Raw genomic sequence first — 13025 nt, forward strand, 5'->3', positions numbered from 1 at the left:
GACCCTTACTTTACAACATATACAGAAATTAACTCAAAATGTATTCAAGATCTAAATTTAAGACGTAAAATTATAAAACTCACATTGGATTTGCCAGCATATCTTGGATATGCCACCAAAAGCACAGGCAACAAAAGTAAAATAACTGGACTACATAAAAATTTAAAACTTTGCTGTGCATCAAAGTCAATGGATATAATCAAAGGGGTGAAAAGGTAACCTGTGGAATGACAGAAAGTATTTGCAAATAATATAACTGATAAAGAGGCTAGGCACAGCACCTTACACCTGGAATCCTAGCATTTTGGGAGGCCCAGGCAGGCAGATTGCTTGAGCCCAGGAGTTTGAGACCAGCCTGGGCAGCAATGGCAAAACCTCTTCTCTACAGAAAAATTAGCTGGGTGTGGTGGTATGCACCTCTACTCCACTACTCAGGAGGCTAGGGTAGGAGAATTTCTTGAGCCCAGGAGATTGAGGCTGCAGTGAGCTGTGATCATGCCACTGTGCTCCAGCCTGGGCGACAGAGTGAGACTCTGTGTTAAAAAAAAAAAATATATATATATATATAATTAAGCCCCTTTAGATATATATCTCTATCTATATATATATTTAACCTCTTTAGATATAGATATATACACATACAGATATAGAGATGTATAAAGATGTATCTGTATATATATGCAGGTACCCTATATCTAAAGGGGTTAAATATGTATTTACAACATATACAGAAATCAAAAATATATTCAAGATCCAAATTTAAGACATAAAATTACAAAATTCTTAGAAAACAGGAGGAAAGCTGTTAAATATATAGATCCTTAAATATATATTAATTTAATATAAATATTATTTATATATTGTTACTGTTAAATATAAATATATAAATATATATTTATATATATAAATATATATATTTAAATATAAATATATAAATATATATATTTAAATATAAATATATAAATATATATATTTAAATATAAATATATAAATATATATATTTAAATATAAATATATAAATAATATATATTATATATTATATCTATAATATATATTATAGATATAATTTATAATATATAATTTATATATATAATTTATATTATAATTTATATTTATAATTTATATCTATAATTTATATATGTGTGTGTGTGTGTGTGTATATATATATATATATCCTTAGACATATATATCTAAGGGGGTTAAAATCCAGAATATAAAGAATTCTTACAACTCAGCAACACCTCATGCATATGAAAAGATGCTCAACATCACTAATCATTAGGAAAACACAAATCAAAACCAGAACAAGATTATCATATCACATCCATTAGGATGGCTACAATCTGAAAAACAGAAAATAACAAGCGTTGGTGAGGATGTGCAGAAACTGGAACCCTTGTGCACTCTTGGTGGGATTCTAAAATGGGCCAGCCATAATGGAAAACAGTCTAGTGGTTTCTCAAAAAAATTAGAATTACCATATGATATAGCAATTTCACTTCTGAGTATATACCCAAAAGAAAAGGAAGTGGGATCTTGGCTGGGCACAGTGGCTCATGCCTGTAATTCCAACACTTCGGGAGGTGGAGGCGGGTGGATCACCTGAGGTCAGGAGTTCGAGACCAGCCTGACCAACATGATGAAACCCCATCTCTACTAAAAATACAAAAATTAGATGGGCATGGTGGTGCATGCCTGTAATCCCAGTCACTCTGGAGGCTAAGGCAGGAGAATCACTTGAACCCGGGAAGTAGAGGTTGCAGTGAGCCAAGATGGTGCCATTGCACTCCAGCCTGGGCAACAAGAGTGAAACTCCATCTAAAAAAACACACACAAAAAGGTGGGATCTTGAAAAATATTTGTACACCCATGTTCATAGCAGAATTATTCACAATAGCCAAGAGGTAGCAGCAACCCAAGTACCCATCAACCAAAGGCTGGATAAACAAAACGGTACATATACAATGGAATATTATTCAGCCTTAAGAAGGAAGGAAACTCTGACATATGTTACACAACATGGAATAACATCAAGGGCATTATGCTATGTGAAATAAGCCAGCCACGAAAAGACAAATATGGTACGATTCCACTTATATAAAATACCTAGAGTAGGCGCATTCATAGAAACATAAAGAATGGTGGTTATCGATGACTGAGGTGAGGGGAAAACGGTGAGTTTCTGTTTAATGGGTATGGATTTTTAATTTTGCAAGGAAACGTTCTAGAGATTGGTTGAACAACAACATGAATATATGTAACACTACTAAACTGTATGCTTAAAAATGTCTAAGATGGTATATTTTATGTCTATTTTACCACAATCTTTTTCTTTAAAAAAGGTTTAATATGCTTCTCCCTCTGACACACCTTAATGTGCTTCCACCTCTGCTGAGTCTGCCTGTACCAAAATGCCTCTAACTTGATGAGTAAAGCTACTCAGAAGCTTGGAAACCTGATAATGCAGCTGAAATGCCCTGAAAACAGAAAGATTAGCACTTCTTTCCTTCTAATTTACCACAAGTATGCCACAAGACACTGGATATTCAGTTACACGTACTATTCATAAAAGCATTTGTATAGAAAACAGTATTTTCTGCATACGGAGTCTCAATCAACTAACAGGATAGGATGCCAACCTCTAAAATATGGGCAGACTTCTGGCTCTGGATTAGTCTCTGTATGCAGTTACAAAGGAATTTTAATACTTGTTTTCAGGAAAAAGTATTTATTTTACACCATTACAAAAATATTTAGGCACATAATTTTCATGTTTATGTCACCTGATTTACATACCTCAATTCCTCAGTACCTTTTAACACTAAAAATGGTCATTTGGTAAATAGACTCTAAAATGAAAAAATACTGTGAGAAGCTAACACCTGTAGACAAAAATCAGTTGATCATCAGCATGAGAAAGAAAACATTTGTGAAAAAAATAATCTCTAAAAACATTTTTGTGAGACAATAAATCTAACCAGTAGATTTCTTTCTAAAAAGTATTTTCAAAGAACAAAGCTTTAAAAAAAAAAAAAAAACTACAACACTGTAAACTATATCCTCATACCATGAAGCAGCATCCTGAAAGTAAGACCTAGAAGACTGGCTTAGAAAACAGTAATGGTGCCAGGGACTCACAATATATGACAACTGAGGCAGGCCTGGAAGCAGGGGCAGCATGGGGTCAAGTGCTTTCAATTCAGAGAGGAGAAAAGGAACGCTGGCCTTTCCAGGAGCCATCTTAAGGTGAGAAACTGAGAAAGACTTAACTGAATTGCCATTCTAAAATGTAATTATCTTTCTTTAAGATAGAAAATAATCTTCCTGGCCGGACATGTGGCATACACCTGTAATCCCAGCACTTTGGGAGGCTGAGACAGAAGGGTTACTTGAGGCCAGGAGTTTGAGACCAGTCTGGCAACAGAGTGAGACCCTGTCTTTACCAGGAAAAAAAAAAAAAAAAAAAAAAAAAAGGAAGAAACGAGTCAGGCGTAATGGCACATGCCTATAGTCGTAGCTACTTAGCAGGCTAAGGCAGGAGGATCACTTGAGCCTAGGAGTTTGAGACTGTGGTGAGCTGCTATGATTACGCCATTACACTCCAGCCTGGCTGGCGACAGAGCAAGACTTTTTTTTTTTTTTTTTTTTTTTTTTTTTTTTTTTTTTTTTTAAAAAGGAGGGGGAGTAGGGACAAGAAAATAATTTTCCTTTATTAAAATGTACCATCACAATATAAAAGCAATTTTGTTCTTTTTTTAAAAATAGGTAGAATCACCTGCATCATGTAATGGCCATAATTGTGTCCAGTAGATATTTTTAAAAAAGAAAAGACAGTGAACAGAAACTGCAACCTAAGGATTCTAGAGGCAATGAGATACAGGGTCCTGTTTTTCAGGATATACCATATTGCCCAAGCCTCTAGCATTTACGGAGCATAAATTAAGAATCTTGTTTTGCCTTGAGTCTCACCATGAAATAATGACACGGTAGCCACATTTGCTGAGTGCCTAATATGTACCAGGCATTGTGCTAAGTAGTTTCATATCCGTGTCTCATTTATTCTGAACTTTTTTCCTCAGGGAGAGAAAAATCAATTACAGTCTTGTTCATAGGGAAAACCAAACTTAGGGAAAGCAAGAACATCTACAGTAGAGGAGGAGGCCTCAAGCTACTTACAGAATTCTAAGAGCTGTGTTGCTATCTCAGAGCTAGAAGATTAACTAATATGAGTTACAAAAGTCCTCTCAGATTAAAAAAATGCTTTAGCTGTGTGGGGCACCCCTAAAATCAGTGATACTCATAGCTGTGCAGGCAGCTCTTGGTTACAAAATCACGGACTCCTTTCATCTGTCTCCTTTCTCCCACTCAGGGTCCAGGTTACCATATCTGGCGAAAGAATTACACACTCCTTGAAAGCAAGAACCATGTCTTGTTTATCTTTTTTCCAGAGCTTAGCAAAATACTTGGCATACAACAGCTGCTCACTAAATCTTTGCTCACTGAACGAGGCTGTAAAGCAAGGCAGGCCCAAAGTCCTGGGGTGCCATTTCAAACCAATTCAATGTGAAACTCCACTGTTTCTCCGTGAGGATCCTGCACCAGCTGTACTGACCAAAACCCTCCATGGATTCTTGATAAAACAGGACTACCAAAAGCGTGTAAATGCACTTTTTAAAAAAAAACTAGGTGCAAACTGGAGCCTATAAATGATTGACTCATAAAGTCCACAGCCACATGGGGCAATTAAAACTCAACGGGACATGTTGGCAATGTGTGGCCTGGCCAACTAGGGTTATTCCAATCCATTTAGCCTTGACTAGAAGCAGACTGGCCAAAGAGGGCCTCACCTACATTGAACAGGAGCCACTAGTCATAGAATTTGTCTTTTGGAATACCACAGCTCATCTGTCTCAGTGGGAAAATTAAGGATTTAACTCTGTATTGCCTCTTTTTCTCCCAGGAGGCAGTTAACAGGACAAGGAATTTCTGCCTAGTAAATATCAAACACGGGGCAAAAACCAGACTTTCTGGGAGGTGCCACAGTACCAGGTAAATCCCCAGCATATTATAACACGCCTGCAATAATCAAAACACAAACTCCAAAAGACTATTCAGTCTCCAGCTTGTTCACCCTGCTCCATCTTGCAATGCTGGTTAGCGGCTGAAGGAGGCATCCAGGAAGCAGAACACAGACAGGGCAGAAGTTGCTGTACTGCTCTGGTCAGCCAGAAGTTTCAGCATAAGCCAGGGCTCCCAAGGCACAGAAGCCTGTCACGTGCATTTAGTGAAGCTGTAACTACACAATGTTCTCAAATACTCCTGAAGAGGTGACAGATCTCCTAGGGAACACGACCCCCAAGAGGCAGTTCAACTCCTGGTGGGGCTCTAGCCCAACACCTGTTAAAGACACCCAAAAGCCTTTCATGAAGAAATATTCTACAACAAAAATTATTCAAAGGTCCCTCCTTCATGTTGCTGACAGAAGGAACAGAATCACTAAAAATAGCTCTCACTATGCCCTTTCACTGTACCTAAGCAAAACCAGGAAGTGTTGGCAACATTTACAGCCAGAAGTGCATTACCAAGTAAAGTCAGCCTGGAAGTGGGATAAGGGTTCCAGGACAGGGTAACCTGTCACTCTTCCTGATTTGCAAAGCATGCTCCTCTCTGACACCAAATTCAATCAACTGCTTGCTTTTTTGAAAGTGCTCAAGTGAACTCAGGATCTGTTTCCTTACTCCCTCAGAGGGGAAGGGCGGTTAATTAAATAGCCGCATAGTTCAATAAAAAGGACATAGGTTTGATGTGTTAGCAAGTCATCCTTCTCTGAGTTTTGTTTTCTCATTGGTAAAATAGGGAGAGTAAGACCCATATGACACAAGATAATATCCTTTACTCTCAGTGGAATTTTCTCAGGTCAGAAGATGCTAGAAAAAAGTGAGTCTAAGGCTCTTAATGAAGCTTGTAACTTGGGAGTTGGCTGCAGGGATAATTCTAGGGACACAGCACCACCAGCCAAGCTTTAGTAAAGACAAACCAAAAGAGAAAGACAGGAATATGAAAATGATCTCAATATAAATTTGCAAATCAAAAAAAAAATCAAAACCCTAACTGTTTAGTTCAACAGAGTCCAGTGGATTCCAAACCCAATGAAATAGACACTGGTGTGTGCATTAGTGCAAAGGTACCAAATCTCTTGCACACTGGCTGCACAACTGGCCTGAGCAAACACACTAATCCTCGAAGTCAATGGATATCTCTGAGTCAAGTCATAGGATTATGTTTGAGTTAACACCTCCACCCTCCAGATTACCCCAAGAGGCAATTTAGGCAGTGCCCATTCACAGCTGCTCTCCCAAAATGCAGCATTGGTTTTGAGAGTTGGCAAGCTCAGTAGATGAGCCAAGGGACATATGATGTAGGTGAGAATGTTGAAAGGAGGGAAGTTTGCTCATTGCTCATGCCATTTAAGAAGGAAGATGATAGCTCTAACACTGACACTGCCAGAGAAAAACCAACCATTGACAATACAAAGCCGTCTAACCAGCCTTTCCCCTCAAACCAATAAATTCAGAAATGTGGGACCTCATCATACTCATCCAAAGAGCAACCAAACCCAAAGGAAGGAGGCAAGGGAAAACAGACGTGCCTGTCTGCAATTCTCACTTAGAGAGGAAGTCAATGCTGAGCTGCACTGGTTTACAAAACACAGCTCTTTACTTGTACCTCATCTCACATTGCAGCATTTGGATTCACACTATTGCCGGGTAGGTAGGGCAGGTGTTTTTAATCCAATTTAGAGATTTGCAGCTTTTGAGTGCTGAAACAACTTACTCCTAGTGACATCTTCTGAATGGATTAACAGAGCTAAATTCTCACTATGGCAGGAGTGAGATGTTTCAACTACCTCTGCAAACATCTCTGTATCCCCAGCATTTAGCACAATGCCTGGCACATATACTTAAAACATTTTAGTTGAATCAATAAATCAAATAGATGAAAAATTAGTAAAAGGCCTACTTTCTCACCCCCTTCATTATCCCCATTCTACACAACAAAAAAAGAACATGTTTTCAAGGAATGCACTCTGCTCATCCTATGAAAGTCAGGGAAGCCAACATAGATAGCAATACACTTCAAAGCCCCACATATTTTTATAGTGCCAAAGTTGTTTTCCTTGGCAAATGGAATGATGATATGATGAAGACAATGCAATCATAAGAAATAAGATTCAAAGAAGAGAAATTTCACATATTCGTCTGCATTTCCAGCAGAGGAAAGGCTAAACTGCCTCCAGATGCAGCAACAATTTGAATGATGAAGCTCCAGTTGGCAAACATTATATATGCAGCTCTCAGGGACACCTGGATATCAAATTATGAAATAAAACACTTTCGAAACACTGATGTTTCACTGTCGGCATAGAAGAAAAATAAATTAAAAAGCCCAGTACATTTTCCAGTCTGATATAAATTAATTCAAACAACATATTTAAAATAGAGTCAATTATAAGTTTCTCTCATCATAAAATTTTAAAAGGCAGCAATCAATCCTCAGATTGTACAAGTGCAAAGGAATGGTTATTTCCTCCATAATCAAGACATCTCAGTGTCTGTGTAGGAATTGCCAGTGTTCTGAGTTGATTAAAAACTTAGGCCTACGTATCAGATGAAGCAATCCTCTGGTCACACTGCTCCTTTCCCCTTAATGTCCAGCTTGTTATTAGCCTCTGACTGTTTGCTCAGCTGCTCTTCAGTGAAAGTGATATAGGAATACACCAGGCTCCCAGCAATGCTGCAAAACAGAAAACCACTATCAGAGATGGAGGAAGGGAGGGTTTTAGTGTAAACACTCTACTCGGTAAAAAAACTGACACCAAAAAATTAGATGAAGGGTAAAGTTTCACAGTGGGGAAATTCATACAATGAAGCACTATGCATCTATTAAAATGGTATAAAATAAAAACAGGCATTGACACATTAAATTTTATAAGACAGTTTAAATCTTTATGAGAAAATGTATCATAAAACATCAAGCATTGTCTAATCCCATTTTATTTAAATGAACATCAATATGTATATGAATATGCACTGGAATAGACAAAAGTCTGTAAGGAACACACCAAGAATATTAACAGTGGTTACAGCTGGATGCTGACATTACAGGTAAATTTTTACTTGTATTTTTTTGCATTTTGAAAAATAGGCATTAATAGGAAACATCCCAAATTAGTTAAATATGCAGACCCTAGGAGATTCACAGAGCTGATTTTTCTCTGACTAAAAGCAAGTTCACAGTAGGGAACTTATCATCTGGGCCATCAGCCTATGACAGGTGGTTGCTGGTACCCGTCACTTATCCATTGCACCTACCACCAGGAAGGATCCCTCTTTGGTGACAGTGATTACTTGGTCCATTCTCTGTGGGGACCTCAAACTCACCTAGGATACACAGCCTCCTACCCTATTCACTAAGTGGAAAGTAGGCTGGAGGAGCTCACAGATCCGACCACTCCTGCCCTGCCCTCCCTGGCTCTTCCACTGAGACTGCCACCCAGGACTCCCTTGGATTTCAGCCAGCTGGATGCCTGACCTGGGCTCCAATTCTTCTGCCCTGGTTTTGGCCCTCATCTTCTGCCTGACCACTTGACTCATGAACTTGCCACTTATTTGAAATTAGTTCTGTTCTCCTCTGGGCTCTGACATCAGCCCCAGACCAGCTGCAGAAGGGTGAGAGATGCCTAGCTCTTGTTCCCACTAGGAAGAAAGCGGGATCAGGCACTGGCGCTTGTTCTTTACTGCACACGCTCGCATAATACTAGCCATTCTCTGAGACTCCAATCAACCCAAAATAAAGCCTTTTCCAATTTAACCTTCCCAACCAGATTCTTCCTTTTTCTCATCTGCACCTCACAGCACTTAAGAACAATCAAATTATTAAAGTCTACCTGTCAAGCATTTTATTTACATTTCCTGTTTTTGCAATATTCCTGCAAGGTACAATATCCCTCCAAGGTGTCCATTTTATAGATGAGGAAAGTCCCAGAATCATAAGATAAATTGCTCAGGGTCACAAAGCATCCTAATGATGGACCAGAATAAAACCTAGGTTAGTCTTTCTCCACTCCAACTGCTGCCTCCCTTATGACCCTTGTGCCACAGAATATTAGTTATCCATCCTCACTTTGTCCTTATCATCTTGTTAATTTCCCATGGCCTTAATTCTTTTAGCTGTACAGAGTCTCTTGCAATTGGCCTGGCACTTTTTAGCAACACAGTTAAGTTCGGCAACTGCTGAATTGAGTATCCCCTATCACCCCACTTGAGGAAAGGGGCCTCATGAACCCAATTCTTACACTTTTTTTGTCTTTTTCCCCCCTTTCTGTGGAAAACAGGGTCTCACTATATTGCCCAGGCAGGTCGTGAACTCCTGGGCTCAAGCTATCCTCCCGCCTCTACCTCCCTAAGAGCTAGGATTACAGGTGTGAGCCACTGCGCCTAGCATGAACCCAATTCTTATGCCAATGTTCATAGAGCTTCATCTTTTCCTTCATCTAGCAGCTTTTTCCCATTTAATTTTTTCTGGAATTTGATATGACTCTCCTAGAAACTTTTCTGGCTTTTCTAGTACCTCAGGTAGATTACTTCCCTGGTAGCTGGCCTGGACCCAAGAAGATGGCTTACTGAAGTCTTTTTTGACTGAAGCTAAAAGTTTTTTAAGGTTCACATGTACATCCATCCACATGACAGTCAATTTCCCTTTGCCTCCAAACCCAACCCAAAACAAAGTAGAAGGGCTACCTCTCCTTTCTTTCATCCTACCTTCCTCTAGCTTCCCCTTCCCACAACAACCTAAAAAATAAAAATGCTTTCTCATTTTTCCTGTTAAGATGATCTTTGATGTTCATATTAACCCTATTTAAACTGGATAGGAATACTGGGGAAGCACAGGATAGAAGAAGACAAAGAATGTCCTGGAATTTATTCCAGGCTTAGCCCTAATGATAATTCCAGACCCTATATTCCCAGCATAGTCAGTGTATTAAAAAAACATTGACTCTACAGTTTGGTCTTGGTTCAAATCCTGAATGCACTATAGGTTGAGTATCTCTTATCTAAAATGCTTGGGACCAGAAGTGTTTCCAATTTCAAATTTTGGAATATCTGCATTATACTTACCAGCCGAGCATCCAAATCCCAAATCTGAAATGTTCCAAAGAGCATTTCCTTTGAGCGTCCTGTTAGCATTCAAAAATTCCAGATTTTGGAGCATTGTGGATCACAGATGTTCAATCTACACTAGCTATGTGACCCTGGGCAAATTAATTAATCCATTTCTGCATTCATCAAATAAGAATAATGTTATCTATCTAAGCTTATCTGAGGATTAGAGATTACACGGATAATCTTCTCTTCATTCTCTTCTCCCCTACCTTCCCTGTCAGCCCTGACACTCACAGACCAGAGGGGAGATGTACTGCTGACAAAAGGTGAGGTACTATAATTATAAACGTCTTACTCCATTTGGGTTGCTATAACAAAATACCATAAATCATGGCTTATAAACAACAGAAATTTATTTCTCACAGTCCTAGAGGCTGGGGAGTCTAAGATCAAGGCAGGTTCAGTGTCTAGAGAGGGCTCTCTTTCTGGTTCACAGACAGTATCTTCTCATCATGCTCTGGGATCTCTTACATAAGGGCACTAATCTCATTCATGAGGATGCCAACTCCATGACCTAATCACCTCCCAAAGCCCTACCTCCGAATACTATCACTTTGGGAGTTGAGAGTTCAGCAAACTGGGGGAACACAAACATTCAGACCATAGAGCAAGGAGATGTAACATTATGAAAGAGGGGGCACACTATTGCCACATGGTTGTAACTTGAGGCAACAATAAAATATTTTTAATTTCATCTTTATTACTGACTCGATCATTATCAAATACAGATTTTCAGAAAGGGCAATTCATGAACCACCTGGAGAGAACTGAATATTCATCAACGAGCATACTATGTGTGATGCAGTGATGAGTAAACACTTTGGACAGGAACTACAATTTGCTCTCTAGCAGCTTTGGGGAAGGGGAAAACTGGAAGGAAGGGAAAGGGAAAATGAGGAAAAGCCCAGATTTGAAGGGGAGAGGGGTTATATCTGAATTTTTATACATCACTACCAAACGATTCTAAATCAGGATCTTCTACTACTTCAAACAGAGACCCTTTAACAAATCTACTGGCTCCATAAATATTCACATTAAAGTTGATGCCTTCTAGTACTATGAAATTGGTGTTAATACATTAGATCATCCTAAATATTCATTTTTTCTGCCTGCCTCGGCCTCCCAAAGTGGCACTACCAACTCTTAACTCACAGAGACCTCTGTGGCAGACACAGCTGGGAGACAACCAGAAGAAAAAGACAAAGCTACAGTTCCTGAGACAGGGGCCTTGTTAGAATACTGCAAATCTGACTGGAATGTGCCAAACTGCTTCCAAATCTATTGAATCTACTAAATCTACTTCATCTGCTCTGATCCACTTTTGATCTTCAAAAGCAAGGCAAACACAGTCTACTTCTCCTAAACCTACAGTCATGGACATATTCATTAGCCCCCGACAATGAGATATCCATTCCAAAAATATACACTAAAAATGCTTTCAATATAGCAACCCCATGGCCAGGGAGCAACAGTCCTGACGTCCACCACCAAGCCCAGGTAATTTTGTAATTTTTTTTGTAGAGACAGGGTTTCACAATGTCGCCCAGACTAGTCTCAAACTCCTGGGCTCAAGCAATCTGTCCACCTCAGCCTCCCAAAGTGTTGGGATTATAGGAATAAGCCACTATGCCCAACCTCTCCCTGCTTCTTAAAAAGCATTATGTAGAGACATTAAATATGTAGCACATAGAAGGCACTCCACATATGTTTAATAATGAATAAATGTTCCATTAATTTAATAGCCTAACCTTATTGTGACACTATTTGAATATCCAACTCCGATTTTTCAATTTAATTAAATATTTTTACTTACCTGATATTTAAACCAATGAAGTTTGTCCACGTGAAAATATAATCTCCACCAAAGACCATTCCAATATAAGTTATTAATATATTCTAAAAATAAAAATAGTAATATACTGTTACATAGGTTTAACTGAGCTTCTTACATATATATAAAACTCATCCAAATATCTGTCCTTAAAATACAAAAACAAATAAACAAAAGACAAACAACAAAAACCCACCAACCCTAATAAGAGTAGAGTATAAGGAAGAACACTACAAAGGAATCAGTGACATTAGCCTCTTCTCAATCGATTTCTCCAGAAGATAAATGCTTTTGCCAATACTGAAGAATACTACCAACAGAATGGGAGAAAATATTCACAAACTATGCATTGGACAAAGGTCTAATATCCAGAATTGATAAGCAACCTAATTCCACAAACACAACCCCATTAAAAGATGGGCAAAGGACATGAACAGATATTTCTCAAAAGAAAACATACATGCAGCAAACAAATATATGAAAAAAGACTCATTGCCAATCATCAGAGAAATACAAATCAAAACCACAATGTGATACCATCTCATAGCAGTCAGAATGTCTATTATTAAAATGTCAAAAAGCAACAGATGTTGGCGAGGTTGGGGAGAAAAACGAATGCTTATTTATACACTGTTGGGGGGAATGTAGATTTAGTTCAGCCACTGTGGAAAGCAGTGTGGACATTTATCAAAGAACTTAAAAGAGAACTACCATTTGACCCAGCAACCCCACTACTGGGTTATATCCCCAAAGGAAAATCAATTGTTCTACCAAAGAGACACATGTACTCTTATGTTCACTGCAGCATGATTCCCAGTAGCAAAGACATGCAATCAACCAAGATGCCCATTAATGATGGACTGGGTTAAGAAAATGTGGTACATACACATCATGGAGTACAATGCAGCCATAAAAAAGAAAGAAATCATGTCCTTTGCAGCAACATGGATGCAGCAGGAGGCCATTATCCT

The 13025-nt window shown here is 38.6% G+C and overlaps 1 protein-coding gene across 1 annotated transcript in view; it reads right to left on the reverse strand.

Annotated features, from left to right (window-relative positions):
- Nucleotides 1–2665: 2665 nt before the first annotated feature.
- SLC35D1 (solute carrier family 35 member D1) overlaps nucleotides 2666–13025 on the reverse strand; it is a 49321-nt gene continuing 38961 nt past the window's right edge. Inside the window, exons 11-12 of the mRNA XM_003265206.2 lie at nucleotides 12037–12119; nucleotides 2666–7794 (exon numbers count right to left, since the gene is read on the reverse strand). Coding sequence (XP_003265254.2) covers nucleotides 7686–7794; nucleotides 12037–12119 — 192 coding nt within the window. The 3' untranslated portion in view covers nucleotides 2666–7685. The remainder of the gene's footprint in view (nucleotides 7795–12036; nucleotides 12120–13025) is intronic.

This window comes from Nomascus leucogenys, chromosome 5, assembly GCF_006542625.1.
Source record: "Nomascus leucogenys isolate Asia chromosome 5, Asia_NLE_v1, whole genome shotgun sequence".
NCBI lineage: Eukaryota > Metazoa > Chordata > Mammalia > Primates > Hylobatidae > Nomascus > Nomascus leucogenys.